The 24,979-nt window shown below is 37.4% G+C and overlaps 1 protein-coding gene across 2 annotated transcripts in view; it reads left to right on the top strand.

Moving 5' to 3' along the window:
- The window catches only part of LOC122809712 (protein NLRC5-like), a 1,339,659-nt gene that overhangs the window by 876,808 nt on the left and 437,872 nt on the right, over positions 1 to 24,979 (top strand). For both annotated transcript variants that reach the window (XM_044081407.1, XR_006365941.1), the window contains exon 26: positions 817 to 900. In XM_044081407.1, the coding sequence (XP_043937342.1) occupies positions 817 to 900 (84 nt within the window). The remainder of the gene's footprint in view (positions 1 to 816; positions 901 to 24,979) is intronic.

The following is a 24,979-nucleotide window of genomic DNA, read 5'->3' as shown; positions in this document are numbered from 1 at the left end:
ATATAGATAGCAAAACTTTGAATTTCACTATTGGTAGTACAAAGCATAAAAATGAAAGAATGCAATCAGGAAAATTGATGCTATTCAGGAGATCTGTCATAGTGACAGAAATAGTTTACAGGATAGTAGTGACATTTGGTCACTTTTTGTGTGATGTAGGGTAGGCATATATAAGCTAGTAGATGGGGCTGAGGGCTATTTGCCCCTGAAACCTGATTTCAAAATGCTGACATTTTGGAGACCCAATAGTAGTACAAATTGACCCTCTTGGCTCAAATAAGAGGCATCTTTTTGTGAGCCAACTTTCTTTAATGAAGATTGTCTGCAGACCTACTGTTGGGAAGTTTGTCCTGTTTTCCTGACCATCACAGATTATCCATGAATTTGTTGGTTGTTTAAGTGTTTTAATTTTCTGAGCAGTTGATTTGGGACTTTCATTTGTAAGCTTCACTTAGTTTGTGGTGTAGGGTTAGATCTTTATTATATCTATACCATGTTTTATTATATGCGCCTAACAGGTAGAAGAGATTCAGGCATTTGAAAGGCTAGAGTGCTAACTACATTCATTTAATTTCAGACTTTTATCCCACTGGTGCCTACTTAGTCTGTTCTGGTCACTGGTTGTCAGATGGTTTTCAGTAGATAAGACCTTAACTGAAGGCATCATGTATGGGCATGGTGTAAGAGGAAAAGTGATTTGCCATTAAAGCAATTGATTTTATAAAGATTTATTTTCAGACTGATCACCTGTTCAGATGTTTCTGTAAATCATTTGCCTCGTCGTGATTCAAGATTTTCCTTTGTTATTTCTTTTAGATTAAGTACGAACAGCATTGGTGATGACGCTGTGATCAGAATGGCTGAAGCCCTTCCTAGCATGGCATCCCTTAAGATTCTAAAGTAAGTATCCACTGACATTCTATTAAAATGTGTATCTATGAAACTTTAAACACTGTCATACCTTAGTAACCACAACAGATTGCTTTCAAAATGTGACCATTACAGTATCTGTAGGAATGCCTTCTGTTGCTGTTGGTTTGGCGTGCAGTTATTTCTGCATTATGTGACAGCGGCTGTCATTTTCATTCTGCTCTTGTCATATGTAACCTCTCACGGTATATTAAGCTCCCCTTCTCTTTCTGTTTATCGCAAGGATTGTCAGGCCTTCTTTCATTTGCCTTCTTACTTGGTTTGCATTAGATTGTTAGTGTACTTGCAAAAATTGATATCAAACAATTCATAGTCTAGTCTCTTTATTTAGTTTTATCACAGGTCAGGCATTTGCTTTCATTATTGGCTGCCAGTGACAATTGGTATAAAAATTGACTTTGTAGACCTTCCTGGCTACAAATTTGTAAAACATTTAGCAGAAAAAGTAATAACCATTGCTTTTGGATGCTTGTTAGTTTCTTAGTTTGTATAGACCTTTATTAGACATATTGCAACGTATATATAAAATAATAATTTTGTGTGATAAAAAGAGCAAGTCAAATACCATTGGTTAGTTGTAAGATAAATGCATCTGCCTATAATCTTGTAAAAAATATTCATGTCAATAACATATGTGTGTGTGTGTGTGTGTGTGTGTGTGTGTGCGTGTGTGCGTATTTATAATAGATCAAACATCAAATCATCCACAAATAAGTAACAGCAGCTTGGGGGGATTTCCAAAACATTGTTTTTGTGTTGTTCTCATTGATCGATGAACTGCATTATCATTCATATGGTCTCATCCATGTTAGATTCAACAATGTTGATCATCAACCTATTGAAATAAATCCATATCTAGCAGGAGTGAATGCAGTGCTGAGGTGAGAGATCATGAATGAGTGATTTTGAATTTTTGTTATGCCCAGCTTACAGTCTCACCCCATACCTGGAATGCAGCAACATCAAAGCAGATCCTGTCTGTGGATGATCTGCACGTGTAATCCGTATACTTTATGTATGATTAGAATCGCCTGTCTCTACTTTGGGCTGTAGTCCTAGCCAATATTCCCTTCTTTCTGGATAGGATAGGTTTCCCAGCAAAATGCCACCCATTGTCATCCCTCAGCTGATTCCTTAGGGACTAAGTCTGCTAACTGACCAAGCATCTCCTGGGTCACAGTCAGGACTCCACTCCACAATGCAGTCAGCACACACTAGTTATTCATAATGCTTTCCCTAGGGTGCTCAAAAATCTGTTTGCAGAGCAGTCACTTCTGATCATAGTTATGTAAACTTTCTATGTTGGAATCACAGTTAATTTGTGAAGTTAGCTGTTCTGAGGATGTATGAAATGTTAAGAAAATATTTTATCACAGGAATTGCATTTCCATCAGATGTAGACAAACACTTGTAATCTGCTGCAGTTCTGTCTTACACATAGGTGTTCTGAAGATGTATGGAATGCTAAACAGTGAAAATTCTTACTCTTGACAATTACATCTCTAACGAAATAGATAAACTGGTTTCTGTCTCTGATAGTCTGAGGTAGATAAATTAGGTTCTGTCAGTCATAATTAGCTATGGTTGTCTGTCATCACACACAGATATTCTTCTGCCAAAATACAATCTTGGAATCTTTCACTTGACTTAGACCATGGTTGCCATGTGTACAAGTGTCATGCTGAGCAAATAAAAATGTCCCATTAGGATCTGCATGCCAAATAACTATATAACATATCTTCAGTACTTCTCTATATTCTTATATGTCTGTAAATTAGATGTTTTCTCTGATTCATCCGATTGACATTATTAATTCACAGATGCACTTAACAGGCAGGTTTAAAGGCGCTTGGTCAAAAAACAGTGATGATGGTATGATTAGTTCTATTTGAATTCTCTGCTACAGTTAAATCATGCTGACATTTGACATAATTCTTTTTAACGTGAGTCAGAGGGTCTGTATCTCAGTACTAGTTCAATGTATTTCAGTATTATAACAGTATAATAACATTGGGGCAAGAATTGAACATATGACAATGTAAGTTAAGAAAATATTTAAAGATATGGTACAGAAAGAGTCTTTTATAAAGATTTTTTATTTTTTTATTTTATTAACAGGACTAAGGATGTTGAGTTATTGGAGAGTGATTTGGTCACAATAGATATCAACTCATTATATTCCTTATGACACTGGGTTAAAGACTGTTAATAAAGAATCTAACATATGACAGGCTTACTGAACAGCATCTCTGGATTATTACTGAAACACTGGATGTTATTTTGTCATATAATTTTTGGTGTTCTAGGTCTTTTTTTAAACTGCTCATCCAATTATCTAGCTCTTGCTCAAGCCATCAAAAAGTAGTAAAATAATAACTGAAAAATACTGAAAGGACTCAGTTGCTGCCCCTAAGATAGGATGTGGCCTTTTTAGTACATAAAAGAGTTAGGAACCATAAAGCTGTCTTCCAGGCAAGACTTAAGTTTTAAGCCCACTAATGCACAAGTGTGGCAATTCTGACCAGTGTAAATGTATCTACCGCATGGCTTATGGAAATTCTAATTAATGTGAAGATTTATGTGATAGTTTTCTTTTTAAGTGTTTCACTTTTGCAGGTTATTTGGCAACTTACAAAATCTGCAAAAGTGTATACATAGGGAGGACTTGTAACTATACTCTAGAATCTATGAACTTTATTATACTATTGACACTACAAATAGTGATAGTACTTTAGCTAAGCAAGTAATTGCGTGCAATAAGTTTAAAGGATGTACATTTACGTTTAAAGATAAAGTATGTAATCCTGATTATGTTTTGGATGAAGTGGAAATCTTATATTAGTAGGAACACTGCTGGCAAACTGATGCCACCACTGCTCCAGGTTTAAATGACATGGAAAATTTTTAAATGTTTTTAAAAAAAGAAAACTGAAGCACTAACTACTATTTGATTTTATTGTTGATCGTATGATTTCTATCCTTTGTAGCATGTGTTCATGTATTATTTACAGTCTGACAAAGTCTTTGCAGAAGAGGAAAACATTAGCTGTAAAGTGAATAAAGTATGTTGTTATTTTATTTCCATTTTTTTTAAGTTTGTTAATTTATTTAGTTATTTTGGCAAACCTGTGCGCGTGTCTGTGTGCCGTATTTTATTTATATATTGAAAATAAAAACAATACATGTTCATCATATTGATCACTGCTGCAGTAGCCTTAGCTATACGGGTTTTTTCCTGCCATGGATATAACAGCTGGACTGCCTCCAAAGCTTCGGGGCACCTTCCATGCACAAAACCGTTAGGCATCTCTAGCTAAACTGACTGAAACACAAGTCTGGGTGCCAAACCTTTCAGAGCTTTGCCACCACTGAAGAGTTAGCTCCTCTGAGGCTTTCCAGGATTGACATTCAGCTTAGTGCTGTTCCTTTGCTAGGCAGATAAGTTCCCTCTCGAAAAAAAAAAAACTTCTGTTCAAATATTTTTGTTTATTATAATACTTTTGCCTTCAGGAACATTATTTTAAAGCTGGGGGGTTGTGTTTTAATGGTCTGTCACAAGACAGTGATTGTCCTTTTAAACATAAGCATTATTTTTTGTCCTGTCAGCTTAAAAACTGTTTAAAATATTGTATTTAAAAGCCATTTTTTTGTGTGGAGAAATTGTGTTTATTTTACTTTTTGGGGTTGGCAAAGTGTTTTAAAATGTATTTTTACTGTTTTATATGTACAAAATGTGATTCTAAAAGGCTTAAAAATTTTAGTAGCTTTGGCTGCTTGTTTTACCCAGAAAGAGGCACCATTTTGGCTTGACCATAGAACAAACTGTCAGCCCCACAGTTGGTCCTTGTTTCCATCTACAAAAAGAAAAAGTTAAGCAAACTGCCTTTACCACCAAAACAGGCTAGCAGGATTGACACGTGTCCCAGTTGCAAGTGGGTGACTCTGCTGTGGCCATTAGTTGTACTTAATCTTTTACCCCAGATCCCTTTGGTGTAACACCTACAGCCACTATTGATCAGGGCTTAGACACATCGTATGTGGCTGCCAGGGTCCCCTATGTGATCAAGTAAAAGTCATTCTTGTTACTCTTAGGAGCAGAAACAGGGAAAGCTTCAATGTTTTGTCAGAATGTTGTGCCCATACCTAGGGAAGCTGCTGCTGCCATTTATAACACTGGTAACCCCATTTTTCTGCCAAAATGAAATAGAAAACTAAACATGTGTCTATGTCTCCTCAAATTTCCTTGGACAGGAGTAGATTACTGAGCCTTCCTCAGAATTTTGAACTTTCTTATTGTTTTCTGGTGAAAGAAAGGAGGTTACCTTTTTTTCCTTAAGAGATCCAAGATTCTGAATCTTGACAGGAAGATGAAGGAACAGGTACAGGTTTTCTCATCAGTTTTTTGATTTAGACTCAGAGGAGAGTTCAGTTTTGGATTCTCTCTTTAGGGTTCCTCTTTCTTTGAGACTTTTTTCACAATATGTCAGTGTTTTCAGTGTGAGTACACTGAGGTTTCTCAGTATGTCAGAAAATGTTATTTTCTGTGGGAAATGGAATTTCCTGAAACTGTACCAATTCTTCCAGTTCTGGAAGCTTTGGAGGAGGTGTCTGCCTGCCTGTAATTTTCTTGTTAGCCAGCCTGTTGCTTTAGTCTTTTTAAGTTTTATGCACTTTTTCCAAACCTGACCCGGTAGCTATAGCCTTAGTTAATCCTACTGCTGCTAAACAGTTAGTTAATTCCTAGCCTACTATTTCTGATAAAGATAGGAAGATTATTGATGGATATGGAAAAATTGTATATTTTTCTACAACTCAGATTTTTAGAATTTTGTATTGTCGGGCTCACTTTTTTTTAACAAGAAACATCATTATTAAATTATCACTTATGACATAGGCAATCATACATTTATATAAATGAAAACAAACCATATTGACATAATCTTAGTTGCAAGCATTATACATCACAAATCATATTGACATAATTTTAGTTGCAAACATTATACGTCACATTATCTACCCAATCATACTCAATGATTGTCAGTCAGACATTAAATAGCTAATTCAAATCCTGCCTTCTTTTAAACCTCATGTCTCCCCTGTATGTATTGTTCCCACAATTTCCATTATTTTTTCTATGTAATTTGCTCCTTTCTTTTTCAGAAAATCCCATTTCCAGTTGTTTTATATCTGTTACTACTGTATATTCACTACTTCTAGTGCAGTTGGTTTAAACTTTGATTTCCATTTTCTAGTAATTGCTTTTTTGGCAGCCGCCATAATTAAAGTCAGCAAGATCTTACTTTGTCTAGGCAATTCCGATTCTGTATCATATCTCAAAAAAATAATTTCCCTAGATTCAGCAGTTTGTTACCCAGTATCTCTGATAGAGTAGTCTGCAGAGAATCTTTAAAGTCTGACAACTCATTACCCTCCCAGAAAATATGTTTCCAATTATCTCTTACTTTCCTGTCACACCTACAACATTTGCCATCTGCCTGAGGAAAAACTCTCTGGAGTCTACTTCAGGTATAAAAATTCCTATGTAAACATTTCCACGAAAAAAAAATCCTAAATCTTCTACATTTTGTTGCATTTTTGGGAGACATACATATATCCTTCCATTCTTTCTTTGTGAATTGTTTATCCAGTCTCTCTTCCCAATCCTTTCTAACCTCCTCTGATTGATTCTTATAGTTATTGTGCAATATTTGATATGCTCTACTAATTATTCTTTTATTAACAATAGCTTCTGTTCTAAATTCTACTAAACACTCTACCAGTGCTGGTCTTTCAATTAGGACTCCCCAATTTCTTTCTCTTTGTCTATACTCTGATATCAATCCTTGATTGGGAAGGCAATGTCTAGCGTGCAATGCAAATAAATTCTACGCTTCTTCCCTTTCTGTTACCTTTCCCGCTCTAGTTATTTGTTCCCAGTACCTTGGTTCCTTTGCCAGTTTTCTCCAATAAATTCCAGCCTCCTCTTGCCTATTGTCTGTATCCCTAATTGCAGTCATCCCTATCAGCAGAATCTCCTTTTTCTATTCCTGTGTTGCTTTAGTTCTTTGTTAGGCTCACATGTTAATGTTATTCCGACTAATTATGAAAGTATGAGGGATGTTTGGCCTACAGGTTCTTCTTCTGAGGTAAAAATCTTCTATAAACAGTGGCGGCTGGTGACTTCAAATCACAGGGGGGCTGCAGGAGACGCTGAATGGGTGGGGTCAAAGGGAAGGGGTGTGGTCAACCATAAAGGGGAGGAGCTATGCACAAAACCACAAAAAACTAACTTTAATTAAATACGCTGCCCTGGGTGGCAAACCATCATTATGAAAGTCCAATCAAGACAAAAATAAGTGTAGAAGAATAAAAATATTTCAATGCATTGGCTGCATAACAGCTTACTTAATATCTAGATGGAAACAAAAGGTTGTGAGGCATGAAAAAAATTACTTTTAAATACATTACTGGAATGCCAATCAAAATCAAGTATAAGAAAAACAAGAAGCACTCAACTCAAACCACTTCTCCTTGCACTGCAGTTCTAATTATAATATATTCAGCTTTATTAAAGTACCAAGCAACATGCTGAAAGTAGAAATCTATGTGATGCCCCCACTTGTAAAATGTTTCTTATCCAAAAAGACCTGCTGCCTGACAACTTGTTTCATGGGGAAAACATGATAAAAGTAAAAATGAAAAGCAAACAAGAAACAAGCTCAAGATACATTGCTTAAAGGATTACTGTACAGGTTATGGACCACACATGATTGGCATTCTGTTTAGTTTACGGGTAAAGTCTGTAGAGATGACTGGAAGTCTCCAACAAGCGTAATGAGCTTTTAAAATAATGGAATCCTGTCCTTTAATACCCAAGGCTTATACATTATCTAGTCAAGTATTCTCTGCATGGCAACAACAGAAAGGCTTTCAATGTTGGCAATTCTTTAACAGTATGCTTATTAAAGCTTACTTGCATCTTACGATGTCAGACAAGCTTACCTTATGGTCATTAAAGCATTGCTACTTAAACACAGAGCAAAAGGCACTTTGAGTAATAAGCATAAATCTGAGTAATAAGCATAAATCAACAGTACAAAAATACAGAAACCAGACCATTCTGCAAAATCAAGAACAGATGAAAAGCCACTGTAGTACTTTATGCAGTGTGTCCTCCCCATCCAAGGTAGATACAACTACCTTGCCTTGCTTGGACACATCCAGAGTCACTACATGGGGGAGTGGGGGAGAACAAGCATGTCACAATTTGAAATCTCTGGCTGACTTGTGATGCCCCTGACACATTTGTCATACCTCTCAACCTCAAGAGCAAGAAATCTGGACAAAGCCATACACAGAAGTGGAACAAAGGCACAACAATAAGGACAATTTTAAATATTGCTCTAATAAACTTAGAAAGATAATAGAATAGGTCTTGCATTAGTATGAATTTTCTGAAGGGTATAAAATCTGAACCTCAAATGTCTGTCATTTTCTAACTTAAGTCTTTAGTGATTCCTCACTAATTTGCAAAACACAATTTTATGAAAAATGGACCAAAAATGTGATGCAAAATATAAACTAGACACACAATACAGCTGCTACCTGTCAAACGACGGACCCTTTAATGTTGCTACTGCTACCTTGAGCAGCTGACAAACTAAAAGAATCTACATGCATTTCAAGTAATCTATAACTTTGATTATTACAGTTATTTCTTAATTGTAAACCCTCCATGTTTTCTTCCAAATTGCTATTTTATGGAGGGATTATTAGGGAAGAGCAACATTTTGAGCCAAAAATTGGGGACAGTTGAGAGGTTGGCTATGCCTAATTCTATAAAGCAATTTATTTGCATGTACCTCTCAACCTGTTAATGCAGTAAATCTGAACAAGGCCAAATATATTGGGGCAATAAACAGTACTAAAATTGCTCTTGTATAAATTGAGACAGTTGATAGAACGGCTCTTACTTTAACATGCATTTTTATGAAGGTTATGAAGTCTGAAACTTATTATTTAGTGACTTCTGGCAAATCATTTAGGAATTAAAACTACAAATTTTATGAACAACAAACCAAAAATAAGAAGCAAAAATCTATTAATTCTTTGAAAATCTGGACAGTTGGGAGGTATAGTTCAGCTGGGCCTGTCTGAGTTTGCTGCCCTTCCCCCCCCCTGACAAAACAATGGTTGTACTGGAGCCTCTGCAGCCATTCCCATTAACCATTACTTGGCTATTTACCCATTTACCATAAACACTAATGTGCATACTGCTTTACTTCAACGATTGGACTTCATTTGAAAGTTTTATTTTGAATTTTACAGCACAAACATTAAGTCATCTGTTAAACAAAGCAATGCAGTCTCACAATGAAAACTTAGCATTAAAACTTCTCTGCCCTTGAAACTCACATTCATTGAAACAGCATTGAAACCCACATTCAAAGAAAATACATTTTGCCAGTGGCAGATAAAGATTAATTTTGGGCTGTTTTGAATCATAGGCCCCTTGCATATGAAACATACATGTGCTCTTTGATACACCTTCCTCATTGTACTAAAATTATATTCCTTGTACAATACAGTACACTTGTTAGAGGGTGTTTTAAATTTGTTTTGAACATTTTTCCAGTAAGCAATGAAACAAAACATATGCACCCATAATGGCAAAACTGCCCAGTTGAGAACATTTATCATAAAAAGTCTACTCAGACTTCCACAGTCCACCATTATTAGTAAATATACACAATTCTACAGTCCACCATTATTAGTAAATATGCACAATTCCACATTCCACCATTATTAGTAAATATGCACAATTCTACAGTCCACCATTATCAGTAAATATGCACAATTCTACAGTGCACCTTTATCAGTAAATATGCACAATTCTACAGTCCATATTCAGTGAATTCAGTTCTTGCCATAGCTGTCAACCTTAGCACAAAACCTGGACGAAGCCAATAATGGGGAATACAGTCCCAAAAATAGGGACAAATTTAAAATATTCATCTTATAAACTTAGAAAATTGCTAGAAAAAAGGTTGTGCTACTATGTATTCTGAAGAACATGAAGTTTGAAATTCAAATGCCGGTCAATTTTACTGCGGACAGAACAAAACAATTTTCAGCAGAGACGCGGGATTAATACTGCAGACACGTCTTTGTAAAATGGCAGGGCACCAGAGCAAATCCACACAAACACAGGAGGAGATGCAGACTCCACACAGAAGCCACCCCAACCAAGAATCAAACCAGAAAACCTATAGCTGCAGGCAACAATACTACCACTGCACCATCAAATCTGCAAGGAATTAAACATTCAGAAACCTGAAGTCTGAAATTCAAATGCCGGTCAATTTTACTGCGGACAGAACAAAACAATTTTCAGCAGAGACGCAGGAATTAATACTGCAGACACGTCTTTGTAAAATGGCAGGGCACCAGAGCAAATCCACACAAACACAGGAGGAGATGCAGACTCCACACAGAAGCCACCCCAACCAAGAATCAAACCAGAAAACCTATAGCTGTGAGGCAACAATACTACCACTGCACCATCAAATCTGCAAGGAATTAAACATTCAGAAACCTGAAGTCTGAAATTCAAATGCCGGTCAATTTTACTGCGGACAGAACAAAAACAATTTTCAGCAGAGACGCAGGGATTAATACTGCAGACACGTCTTTGTAAAATGGCAGGGCACCAGAGCAAATCCACACAAACACAGGGAGGAGATGCAGACTCCACACAGAAGCCACCCCAACCAAGAATCAAACCAGAAAACCTATAGCTGTGAGGCAACAATACTATCACTGCACCATCAAATCTGCAAGGAATTAAACATTCAGAAACCTGAAGTCTGAAATTCAAATGCCTGTCAATTTTATTTAACATTTGTTAATCAGGACAGTCTGACTTGGAACAAAAACAATTTTCAGCAGAGGCCCAGGAAGAAATAATGCAGACATGTCTTTGTAACATGGGAGGACACAAAAGCAAACCCACACAAACACAGGGAGAAGATACGGACCCCACAAAGAAGGAACCCCAGCCAAGAATCAAACCTGAGAACCTGCAGCTGTGAGGCAACAATGCTACTACTACACCATCAAATATCAAGCATTGCAACATTTACAAACCACAGATATTATGAGGAACAGATCAGATCAAATATGAGGCAAAAATCTGCAATTTTGTTTTACAAATGGTGGTGGGTAGGGAACTCAACTCTTTAACACCTGCATACAGGGTACAGGGTTCAAGCCTGAGGTATTCCCTACCACACCACCATGAGCACCTGGGGCATTTTCACACACACACACACACACACACCCTCCAGTTACAAGCACCAGCTAACACATACACAACTCCAGTTACAAGCACCAGCTAACACATACACAACTCCAGTTACAAGCACCAGCTAACACATACACAACTCCAGTTACAAGCACCAGCTAACACATATACAACTCCAGTTACAAGCACCAACACATAAAGTAAAATGCACCATACACTTACCTGTCTGTTCTCCATACCATATCCTGCCCGTGCAATACTCACAAAGACCTGCGAGATCCCAGTAAAGCTCCTTCCCGACGACGAGATCCCAAGCTCCCTCCCGAGACTGTTCTGGCTGTTGCAGTCCGGATGCGATATATCCTCCCAGCGTGTCTGTGCACTTTAAAAGTGCACAGACGTCTCCTTGTGTCCCTCTATGGGTCCTGCCGGACTGCCTTGAGCATGTGCATAGACTGACGGTAGTCGGGACTACTGCGCATGCGCGAAGTCCGCGAAATTTAAAAAAATAATTTTTTTTTTGTTTTCTTTTTTTTTTTTGTTTTCTTTTTTAATTTGAGGGGGCTGCAGTCCGGCAGCCCGATGCCATGAGCCGCCCCTGTCTATAAATTATTTAGTTTCTTCTGTTCTAGTCACTGTTTTCTGTTTACAGTGTATATATGACTTTGCTGATAATTCTTCAAGGGTTATGGCCTCTGGTATTGTTTTCAGGAGGTTTTCCTGGCTGCATTCTGAGTACCTCCAAAGAGGATATATTTCTCAGACCTTCAGGCCAACACTTCTGGTCTGTGGTTAACTAAGTTTGCAGATGACTGTAAACTGGGTGTTATTTGATCTTCAGCTGACTCATAATTGTTTCAACACAGCTTAGACCATGTTAACAATTGGTGTAAGGACAATGGCCTTAAATGAAATATAAAAAAAATCTACCATATTTCATTTTGGTAAACAAAGCAGTGTCACTTACTGTATAGGAGATGCTGCCTGTCAATCAGACACTGTTGTAAGGGATTTGGGTATTCTTGTTGATGATTCCTTATCATTTAACCATCATGACTCCACAGTAGTTCAGAAAGCTTTTTATCTGGTCCAATAAATTTCCAAAGTTATTTGCACTAGATTCAGAGTAGTCTTAATTCCCTTTACTCATATCTTATCAGACCCATTATTGAACATAATGCATCTTTTGGCACATATTTATCCAAACATATCACACAACTTAGTTATCAGGAGAAACTGGCAGCCTTTTCTCTGTGCTGACTTTACCATGGAAATCTATGTGTAGCCTTTCTTGCCATGAACGATCCAATCCTGTTTGTTCTTCTTTTCCTTCCAGAACTAATGGTACATCAAATACTCAGTTAAAGGAACTAAACATTCATCAGTAGATAAATAAAACATGCTAGCATCCCAGCGTATCCCTCACCTCTGGAACAAACTTCTACTAGCTGTCAAACAGAGTAGCACCCCTTGCCCCCTTCAAGGTAAACCTAGATGATTGGATAGACAGCCTCAAATACTCTCCCAATCTATCTTGTCCTGCCCTCCTTGATTTTAAGAGGGACATTTTGAATAAGGATTTTGGCTTGGCTTGAAATGACTTGCAGGCCAATTAGCTAGTAGTTACCTATTATGTTTTGAACAGAGATTCACTTTTTGTTTTATTTACTGCAGATGTGATCAAAAAGTGTAATGAAAGGAGTATGTTAAATCAGGAGAACGCTAAGATTTTTCTGCCCTCTTTTTTCAAAAAAGTTTAAAGGACTCAGTTAACTCCTTATCCAATTTTATCTTAATGGCAAGGGTGTTCCAAAAAGAATGCAGCAACCCCCAGACTCAAGGACAGTCCAATTAGTCCATTTGACTATTTAATGGACTGTGTTCCCACCTCTCATCCTGGCAGTCCTTTTTGCATTCCAAAAAGTCTGAATCTCCACTTCTCTCTTTGGCAACAGATAGTTTCAAATAGATGGATTATGAAGATCATTCATTCAGGTTATAGATGGGAGTAAGAGGATATTTCTCCTTGCCAGGAGTTGTTCCTTATCCTCCAGACCAGACTCTTCTTTCCAGCTGTCCTTAATTACATGCTGTTCCAGGGATTAACATAATCCTTCTTACCAAGTTGGGAAAGGTTTTTGTTCAAGGATATTTAGTGCCAAAAGCAGATGATTGCTTGGAGACCAGTTTTGGATGTTTCTTCTTAGACTTGTTTGTAATAGTGTCTAACTTCTAAATGATGTCACTTTATAATTTGTTAACCTTTTTTCATCATTCAAGATTCTCAGTAACACTATATTTAAAAGATGCTTATTACATTCCTTTTCATCCAGACTTTAGGTTAGACATTTCTTAAAGGTTGTGTGTCTGGATCATATCAGTTCTCTGCTTTACATTTTGGACTATCCACTGGACCAAGAGAGTTCACAAAGTGGCTAGCTGCAGTTATAGCTTGTTGCGGGCTACAGGGTATTTGTTTTCTTTTTTTCATATTTAGATGACTTGCTTATCTTTGCATAGTCCTTTTCAAAATATCAGGAATCGCTCACTTGGGTGAGAGATCTCTTTCACAAGCTGCGATTCCAAGAGAACATTTCAAAAGCCCATTTTGACTTCTTCGCAAAAGATTGTATTCCTAGGTTGTCAGCTGGATACCTCAGTTCAGAGAGCTTTTCTTCCACAAGAAAAAAACAGATCTATAGCTATGTCTATTTCTAGGGATTCCATTAAGACCCGGGTCACTGAAAGGGAATACCTCAGGATTTTAAGTCTCATGGCATCTATGTTTCTCTTGATAACTCTGGCAAGACTCTACATGAGAAATATATAATAGTATCTTAAGTCTCTCTGGCCCCTTTTCTTTTCAAATCCCAGTGCTGAGATTTGTCGGTAAAAAAAATGACGTGGTGGAGATGGCAAAAATCCCCAAATTCGTCCTTCACCTTATCCCTCCCTATTCCAAAAACAGTCAGCCAATTCAGATGCCTTTATATTTGCTTGGGAAGCAGATTCTGGAGGGATAATAGTACAAGGTGTGAGAGACCCTAGGACAGAAAGAAGCACACAAATATGAAAGACATGTTTGCCCTGATCAAGGCACTCAGTTCTCTGATTCAGCTTTGGTCCCCAGGACCTCTTAAAGTTATTTAAGGCAATATCACAATTGAGGTACATCTACAAGCAGGAAGGAACTAGATCTTACCCCCTTTGCTGACTAGCCATGCTAGATTGGCATACAGCTTCAACGCATGATCTCACTCTACAGGCATCCCTTATTCTGTCAGAGCAATATTGTGTGGCAAACAAGCTAAGCAGGACAGAAGAGAGACCCTCACATATGCAAACTAGATCAGTGGGTCTTCCAAAATGTTATTCATCTGTGGGGAGTTCTTCTAGTAGACCCATTTGCCTTTTGTCTAAATAATCAACTGGCAAGAAGGTCTGAAAGACAGAAGCCTTTTTTTCTTTTCTTTTCCTTAGACAAGAATGTTTGTCTGTTTTTCCGTCCACTCCACTGATATCCAGGGTGCTTTTGAAGAAACAGAAATAATCCCACAAGATCACTGTGGTGACTCTGTTTCTGGCCAGGGGCAATTATCAGATGCTTCTTCACAGAATGGATCTAATAACACAAGATCAAATGTAAAAGAGATGTTTGATACACCCCAACCCCAGCCAGCTTCAACTGACTGCCTGGATGATGATAGGACCTTAATTTATTTTAGACACCTGTTTACTGAGTAATGGAGCAATTATTAATGGAGGCATTATATATTAAATATGTATATATATATATATATATATATATATATATATATATATATATTTTTTTTTTTTTTTTTTTTGTACAATAATGGAGAATGTATTGATTAAATTTGGCAAATGTTATAGTGATAGTGGGTTTGGTTGTGGGTTAAGGGCTGGGAGTCTGGGTATGGTAGAAAGACTTGGAGAATCTGATGAAAAGATTTGATGCATGTTAAAAGTGTAAGGGGTGGGAGAATTAGTAAGTGTCTAGAAGACATAGTAAGAGTAAATGTTGTAGTGGAAGAGGTTGAGGACTGCTATGAGGCAGACAGTAGCCATTGGGAAATGATGTGATTAGAAGAGGAGAGGTAGAGAGTTTCAAAGTGAGGTAAATACATGGAGGGTGTGGTGGCTTTACTGAAACTATTAATGATAGGTAAGGGGGAGGTGGACACAGATGTGGAGGGGTGATGTTCCATGAAGTCTGTTATGATAGGTAAGGGGTGAGGTGGAGACAGATGGAGAGAGGTGATGTTTCATGAAGACTGTTATGGTAGTTAAGGGGTGAGGTGGAGACAGATGAGGAAAGGTGATGTTCATGAAGTCTGTCATGATTGGTAAGTGATTGTAGAGAAGTGGTGAGTGCGATAACAGTGAAAAAGAAGGGGGAACAGTAGATAAGTGAGAATAGAATGGGGGCTTATAAAATTATGTGGGATTAAGTAAGAGGGGCACGTGGAAGAGGGCGAATAAAAGGGAATAATAGTATGGAAAGTAATTTGATAGTAGATGATGTGGGTGAAGTTTGCAAAATTTAAATCTTGATGAGGTGGGGGTGGATGAGAATCCGGGGTAGGGTAGATCAGTAGAGTGAGCCCAAGTATGGTGAGGATAAATGGAATGAGGACAACCCTTACAAGAGACCAGAACATTCAGAAAATGATCATTGAACTTGGCCAACCAAGTAAGTTGTGTTTTCCCTTGTACAAGATTGCCTAGAGTACTGTTACAGAAAGGGGTGGATGCCCTACAGAACTGTAGGTATGACTCTCCAGGGTGGAAGATTGAGTAGGAATAGTTCAGAATTGCATAACTGCAGAAAAAGGTGGCAGTCTGTTCTAGCAGTCCTGTTTTTTTGGGGGTTTTTTTGTTTTTATTTTTGGGTTAACTGCTTCAGCTGTGTTAACTCAACTATTAAATATAACAAGAACTTTATAATAACATATTATACCATAACAAAACCTGTCTAAGATACAAGAATTCAGTTGTAGTGCCTCATTGGATAAAAGACAGTTACAGCCAGCATGAGAAATTAAATCAAAGAATTGAAGCAGTATGTTTAAAAAAAAAAAAGACTAAATCTTTGGCACCACTACAAGCTGGCAAAATAATGCACCCAGTTATTTTCTTCCACATAAATTTTTTACTTAATTCAAGAGTTGATGATAGTATTGTTTTTTTTTTCAAAGCAGGTAAAAGATAAAAACATTTAAACAGTAAACTAAAATAATAATTAGTAAAGATCTAGAATAAAACAGGCAGATGAATGCTTTTAACCCTCCTCTGAGACAGCAGCAGTAAACAGATTAAAAAAAAGCAACTGTTCCAGTTTTAGGGGGATATTGAGAGACCTTTCTAAAACATGTACATGGAAACTTAAATTCACATAAACCTCATGGAATGTGATCAGTTGTCAGTCAGCATAAAGTTGTCTAAAAGCTAGACAACTTGAATTTAGGTAATAGTAATAATACATTTGAACAAATATCAAAACAAAAACAAAAAAGTCAATAAATGCTTACTGATTAAAGAGCACTCTCTTTAGATGGATCAGGGCTGAAGAGCAACGACAGCAACCCATCCACCCTGGAAAGACATTTAAAAGTGACACCTTATCATTATCTGTGTAACAGCTAGGTAATGGAGAGGAACAATATTGTTTAAAGACAGGAAGCGAAGGGTCAAACTACACTTATTCCCTATCAAACTGTGCAGCAGAGCAAGGCATTCAGTGAGCAGTCAATACATTTGGCCATCCAAGTAAGTTGCATCTTCCTTTGTGCAAGATTGCCTAGAGATTAACAAGATAACTGAGAGAAGTGAAAATATAAATATCAGTTTGAAAGGACCTGATTAGGAAGAGAAAATAATGGTGAAAGGAAGTGTAAACTGGGAGATATGAAAAAGGGAAGGGGTAGGTTCAAGTTGAACATTACAGTAGTGGGGTGTTTTCTGGTGGGTAAATAAGATAGGTTATAAAACTTTTTAAAAAATGGAAAGCAATATTTCTTATGGAAGGGAATGAACAGATCTAAGATGTTGTCTTATACTTGACAACTGCATTACAAGTCATTACATTCTCTGTCATTTCTGTCCAGGGGAGCATGCGGTCATTACAAGTATACATTCTTTCAAAACATTTATGACTAAACAAAACTAGTATGGAAAGTATCCTGCCCTTGTACAATGCAAACTACTAAGATTATGCCAACACATACAGTATCTTCAGAGATGTTAGATATATACATATTCAATTGGTTCTACTTCATATTATTGAATTTTCTCTTACTTGAAAATCAGATGCATAAGATGACTTTGGCGAAAACTTAGTTTCATGAATACCTAGATCACTGAAGTTTAACTCTGGGAAACTAACCACTTGGCCACCACAACAAAATAAATGAACCGAAGCTAATTAAACCCACACAAGCGGGTGGATTCGCCCCCCCACCTAACTAAATATAGCAACTTTGCGATCACATTATCGTAGGGAAAAGGGCAAATTTCACCATGGTGACCAAGTGGTTTGTTTCCCGGAGTAAAACTGCGGCGATCCAGGTGTTTGTGAAACTAAGTTTTCAGTGAAGTCATCTCATGCTTCTGATTTTTGGGTAAATGAAAAAAATGAAAATTCAATAATACCAGGTAGACCCATTCAATTATGTAAGAATTTGTCAAATGGAGACAAAAGAAAATCTACCCACTTAATAGTAGAGTGTCAAATTTATAGGGAATGTAGAGACATTTTATTTACTGGTGCATATGATTTGAACTTTAGAAATATTTTTCTAAAAGGTTTGAATGAAATCATCATAGTATTTCAACTAATAAATATGCAGCCAATAAAACTGTTAAAAAAATGAAAGGCACACATTGTTTACAGAAGTGATTAACAAACAACATTAATAATGTAATATATGATTAGAAATACTTAGACATTTTTTTAATGTAAGTATATTTTGCCTCTGAGTAGTTTTATAATGTCATACAGGTCCAAATGCTTAGCAGTTACAGTTGACATAAGTTTGAAATAAAACTGATAAAAGCAAAATGTACAAATTTACCTTAGATAAGTGGGTGGCTGACATTAAATTTATTAGCAACTTTGATCTTGCTTTCCTTGAAGGCCAGTGACCAATAAACATGATATACAGAGTCTATGAAATTATAAAATGAAGATCAAAAATATATTCTTAAAAATAGCTGTTATCCATTTAATTGTATTATGGCTATTGAACAGACATTCATACATGCTGCCAAGCTACTCGTCCAATAAAGTGAACTCGGAACTACTTACTGTAGCCAAGTTTGTCTCTTTTCTTTATTTAGCTAGACAACCAGCATTCATCCGTACTGTATTCTCCCACAATATAGATATCTGTATTGTGTTTATAGTACATGTTTGGAGATCTTTCCTGACTAATCTGATTTAATGGACTGTAGAGTTTTGTGCTGCCTTCAGATCCACAGACACAGACCTCAACTTTGGATAAAAAGTCAATATTTAGTCTGCCTTATCATGCCTAATTCAAGCACCTATTAGTTCTAATGTCAAAACAAAGTGGTAGTGGAAAATTAAATTTCTTACCTTGCTACTGCTCAGTTGTAAAAGAAAGAGACGTACATAAGCATTTGCTTAGAACTCAACATCTGGGTTGTATGTATCACATTAAACCTGGTTCTAGTTCATAATCTTCAAACACCTGATAAAGGTGCCTTCAAGACCGGGTATTAAAAACATTGTTAAAGGTGAGGAACTAAGAGTCCATGTCTCCTAGTAGCTTGAGAATCAGTTTGTGATGCATATATTCATGTGGGAGTAATTTTGATATGTGCCCTCACCGTATAAACTCCTAACAATGTTTATGGAACCAGACTATACAATTACCTTACCAGCCTAGCAGCTATTATTCTGGCTAATATTAACACATCTAAACTTAATAACGTATTGGGCTTATAAATGCAAATTAATGTATTTTACCCAGATTTGGCATTAGTGGAGTTATTGCATCAGTCACTTGTGTGGGTACAGCCTCTTTCTGTAGCATTTGTGAAAACATCACATGTCGCTGGGTTGCTGTAAACTCATGGAGTCCATTCTGCTAGTTCTCTTCAGAAGTGTTAAATCAAAATATACTTACACTATTTCATATAGTTGTAGTAGGTATATAGTCAAATGTTTTACTTCATAAATGTGTTCATTTTAAAATCCCATTTTTTCATGAGAATACAGGCAAGGGAGTCACAAAACTGACAAGAGATACAGAAATGAAATCTAGTACAAAAAATCCTCAAAAAGCATCAAAAGATTTAAGAGAAATGTCTACCTTCTCCACTCAAATTGTGAATAATATACTGCAATTCCCAAGACTCCTAAACACTAGTATGGAGTAATTTTCTAAAGCATAGCACTCTCCTTACTGACCTTAGTGCTACCCAAAGATAAGACCTTATAAGCGTCTTGATTGGTACACAAGTAGTTGTACCATAAGTCTGGATCAAATCATGAAATTTTAACGAAGAATGTGTCTAGTACTTCTGGAGTGCTTCGTTCAAGCGAGGCCCTTTGCAATGCCATTAAATTCAGTCCCTGCCTTACTGCAGTCGTCCATTGATTATATGTTGTTTGCAGGGGGGCATTTCAGTTTGGTACAGGAAATTGCATTGAAACAGGAAGGACTTATGTTGATACCCTCAGTAGACTGACATCACTCTATGTATAGAACAATGAGACATGAATCTTTAGAAATACCTGCAAAGGTTCATGAGGATAACAGAAAAGAAAACAAAATCCTCCTGATTACTCTACTGAAACAGATTTCTGTTTGTTACACATTAGTTCTCCTCCTCCTTCTCAAGATTGTAATACAAGTTTTTTTCTTCAAAGTCCTTTGATTCTCCACCAAAGGATATATTATTATGAAATCTTTAAATTTTCATGGGAGCATTTTTTTGACCTGTAGGTAATCCCTCAACTCTAGAAAAAAGGTGATGAGAGACAGAGAAGCTTCCCGATACAAATAAGTGGTCCCTTCACTTTACTGTACTTTTATTTATTCTCTGAAGCAAGTTGTCAGTGTCCTGATTCAAATTTCCCAGCACATAAAAACTGATAGGTTGTACAAGGCTCCTATATCATGCCAGTGTGACTGATCCTACAACTCTCTCTTTATCTATATGTATCAATAATGGGAAGACTATTCCCTAGCTTCATTCCCTCTGGATAAAAAATTCCATGTTACTAGATAACTGTACCGTGGAGTTCAGAGAGTTAAACTATGAGGCTTTCATGGTTTCTTATCAAAGTTTCATTTTAGAGCAAATTTAAGAAAATCTACAGTACGTGCCCAACAACATTGCCCAGTGCCATAGCTAGGGTGGAATGAAAGGGGTGACTTGCTAGGGTATAAACTGTTCAGTGGCAGTATTGGTACTGTAGAAGTGATGACATTCATTTCCAGTAATTCAGTGGTGCAACCATTATGTATATATGGGAGTGAGTGCCCTTTGGTCCTTGCAGCTGCAAGCAGTATCAGTAACCATTTAAGTAGTTTAAATAATTTCAAATACTACTTTCAGAGTATGTTTTAGGATCTGTAGCAAGGAACCAGTGTAGCTCATCACTACAGTTTCCTTAGATAGTGAAGCAAAGGTAGCATAAACCAACTATATCAAAATTTAATAGCTCTTTGCCCATAGCTAAAACTACTGGAGGATTTTTTTGTTCCTAAACTGTGGTCGAGAAAGTGCCAATTAGGAGAAATTGCCTCGGGCAATAGCTATGACATTGTCAAACAACAGAAAAATTAATTAACACAGTAGAAAATGAAAGAGTACATTTGAAGAAAAGTTCTTACAATGTAGTGGATGCTGCTATGTGAGCTTGTAAGGAGGATGTAAGATCAAAACATAATGCCTCTTGAATAAAGAATTTTATGTTGACTTAGAAAACAAAGGGAAAACATTGTCTCATTTCAAGGATGTGTACCTCCCTACTCTCCCTTGGTTATATGTTTCACTACTAACTAAACAAATACACTCCAATGCAGAGTCACACCAGTGCCAGTTGTAAAAAAAAAAATATGCAGTCCATGTAAACAAAAAAGAACATGTTTATTCAGTGCTGAGAGCTGTTCTCCTTTCAATTAAACAGGACTTCATCAGGACTGAATAAATAAACATCGCTTCCTTTAAAAATGGTTTAGTCTATAAAGTTCAGTAGTTCATTACAGTTCATTCAGGGTACAAGTTAGCTTCTACTTGGGCCCCACTCTAAGTTCAGGTACTTAAAATAATCTCCCACTTTCTAGAGATTTCTCCTGCCTTTCTCAGTCAGCACCAGAAATTTCTAGGTATTCCTCCTATACATCTCAAAATGTCCTCCTAGGCCTCACAATCAACTACAGAAAATAAACACAGTCCACAGTTGATGTTTCACAAGCTAGACCTGACTAGACCTGCTTTCAATCCATGATTTAAGGTCTTCCTTTCAACACAATACACATCAGTAAATTATTCCTTTCACTAAAAGGGCATTTGTTTTGTGTTTGTGTTTGGTTTTGGTATGGCTTAAGATATCATTGCTATCTTTTTGGGTCATTTTCATTAAGACTCTTTACCAGCAGTGATATCATTCACAACACTTTTGTCAACAAACTCAATTAAAATAAAAGTAGTCCAAGTATAATTTAGGTGCATCTGCAAAGGGTGGCTTTAACCAGAGATGTTCTGAAGGACTGCAACCTACTATTTGACTTGCCTCTCCTCCATTACCTCTAAAGAGTAAGTTGTAGAGTCATTTTTCTGCTCAGGAAAAGATAACTGTCTAGTCCAGATACAGATTTGCTGTATCCGGGACTGTTTGTAAGGTTATGAGCCCGCCAAGCCTTTCTGTGATGGACGGAAGCATTCTAGCTTATCAGTGGGAGTGGTAAGCACTAGGTAGCCTATCTACCACAACAGTGATGTCTGGCCCAGAAATTATAGTTTATTGGCCGTTTGGGCAGTTTTTCCATTTCTTTCAACTTTCTAGTTTAAAAGCCCATGTTTGTGCTTGTTTCCCACCTTTCCTGTAGCTAGTCTAGTCCAGATACAGATTTGCTATATCCAGGACTGTTTGTAAGCTTCTGAGCCCCCCCAAGCCTTTCTGTGTTGGAGGGAAGCATTCTAGCTTATCAGTGGGAGTGGTAAGCACCAGGTAGCCTATCTACCACAAGATCCAGGTACAGATTCTTAGTTTTAGCACTTGAATTTGCTTATTCGCGCTCAGCACTTGTTCAGAACTTGTTGTTAGCACTAAATAAGTTACAAATTACTACAGCTCTCAATCTTCCTCTTTACCTAGAGGAAAACAGATTTTGTACTTACTATCCTCACTTGCTTAGAGAAAAATAGCTCTTATACTCACTTTCCTCACTTGTCTAGAGGAAAGTAATTTTTTATTCAGGCATGTCCAAGGGTCAGCTCCTTGTGTTCTCTCCTATCTATCTGATGAATCTGGGCATCTTGAGGCAATGTAGCAATTACCTCATGTACACAGACAACCCTCTCCTCCTACCACCCAACACCACAGCCTGTGAGAGATGCACTTATCTAGCCAAACTGGTGGTAAAGCTCTCTCCAACCAAGACTGAACTTGACAGTCAAGAGGAGAAGGTAAACACTTGCACCACACCACACTCATCACATAGTCCCACTAAACCTACACCACTAAAATCCACACATACACACAGAAACACAAAAACATTCGCAGAGGCTCTCAGTAATAATCTGCTCAAGCAACAGAGACCTCCAAAGCAGAAATGCAAGCAACCTCCATCCCCAACACAACCCAAATGACACATAGCCCACAGACTCAGTGTGTCAGTAAACCACAGCCCATAAGGCAAACCAACGTACACAACACACTAGTCATTGGTGACTCTATAGTCAGGCACACTGATGTCCCACTCACCAGGCTAAACAAGGAGAAGGTTACTGTCAGCTGTCTGTCGGGTGCCAGGATCCACCACATAACCCACACACTCAGGTCATGCCAGAACAAGTAGAAATATGACTATGTCATTATACATGTTGGTGTGAATGACCTGAGACATACCTCCCTGGAATACACGAAAAGAGACACAGAAGAGCTCTCTGATCTTGTAGTCCAGGCAGGTAAGACCCTAGCCCTGAGTAGCATCCTGCCATCGCCCAGAATGATACCACAGTACAAGGACAAAATGATTGACTTTAGCAATTGGCTAAACTTTTGGTGTCATTCTAAGGGGATCCGTTATCTGTCTGCCTGGGATGACATGGTCGACAGACCACGATGCTTTGCCAGAGATGTCCTGCAGCTGTCGCCCCTGGCATTCCGGATACTGGCTAAGGCTCTTGCTGCCTTTAGGTAAGGTTCAAATGACAAATTCACCACCCTAATAGGAACAGGCATGCAAAAACTGAGGGTAATGCTACTCAATGCTAGAAGTCTAAATCTCAAAATACACTGACTCGAGGCACTCCTTAAAATGGAGAACATTGATATCTGTGCAGTGACTGAGGAAAAGTAGAAAAGGAGATCAGTAATGGAGAAGTTAAAGAAATAGAAACTGAGGTTATAGAGTACCTGCAAAGTGAAGGATTCAGTGTTGTTGTTTTTCTTTCGGCTTTTCCTGGTTAGGGGTTGCCACAGCAGAACTCCGGTCCGCTAATGATTGGCAGTCGATTTTTATGGTGCTGAGGTAAAGATTCAGTGTAGAAAATCTAAATCAGAAAGCACCACAACAGGATAGAGCAATGGATATCCAAAATTAAGGGGAAACCAGTGGAACAGGAAGCAATTGGTCAGGTGCCATATGAAGATATTTTGGACCCTTCCACAGGAAACCAGTAATGACATTGAGTTGAAGCTAGACAGCAAGGGAAGGAACAGGAAACTGTGGAAACTCTGATGCAGTCAATGTTGGAGTGATAGGCCAGTGAGTTCCCATATGACAGAGCAACAGATGGCATAGGATGAAATTGAAGAGAATGTGCCTCCGGAAGATGTTATAAAACTTTGTATTGAATGCCCGCAGGAAATGGAAAACAAAAAACGTGCCCTCAGTTTTGAAGAAAATGAACTAAGAGAAGAGTTGCTAGATTTTATACATATAGATAGACACATTAAGATCAATGAAAGAAATAGACTGCAGAAGGTCAATAAAGCCCAAAAAGTCAGAAGTTTGATAAAACAAATGAACACAGTAATTAGGAGTGTCCATAAAGATCCATATGATATAACAGAAGTAAACAGGATATATTACTGTGCAGCTAAATTAATAACTGATAAAGTTCTACCACAAGAACACAGGGTAGTGAGAGAAAGGAAGGGGAGAAATCAAATACCATCATGGAAGTATCGAACAGAGAAAACTATAAAGCAATTTAGACAAGAAGTGTCACTGTTAGAAGAATATAGAAGAGGGAACAGATCAACAAAAATACTAAGAATGAAAGACGTGATAAAAGCAATGCACAGTATTAGAACAGACCAGGATCTATCATGCACTATCACAAATAATAAACTAAAAACATCAGCACAGGCAGAAAACTTAAAAAAAGATATAAATATAAAAAAAATAACTTCCTAGTAGCTTGAGAATCAGTTTGTGATGCATATATTCATGTGGGAGTAATTTTGATATGTGCCCTCACCGTATAAACTCCTAACAATGTTTATGGAACCAGACTATACAA

Source organism: Protopterus annectens, chromosome 8.part0 (assembly GCF_019279795.1).
Source record: "Protopterus annectens isolate FY-2018-M chromosome 8.part0, PAN1.0, whole genome shotgun sequence".
NCBI lineage: Eukaryota > Metazoa > Chordata > Ceratodontiformes > Protopteridae > Protopterus > Protopterus annectens.
This window is presented reverse-complemented; position numbering and strand designations above follow the sequence as displayed.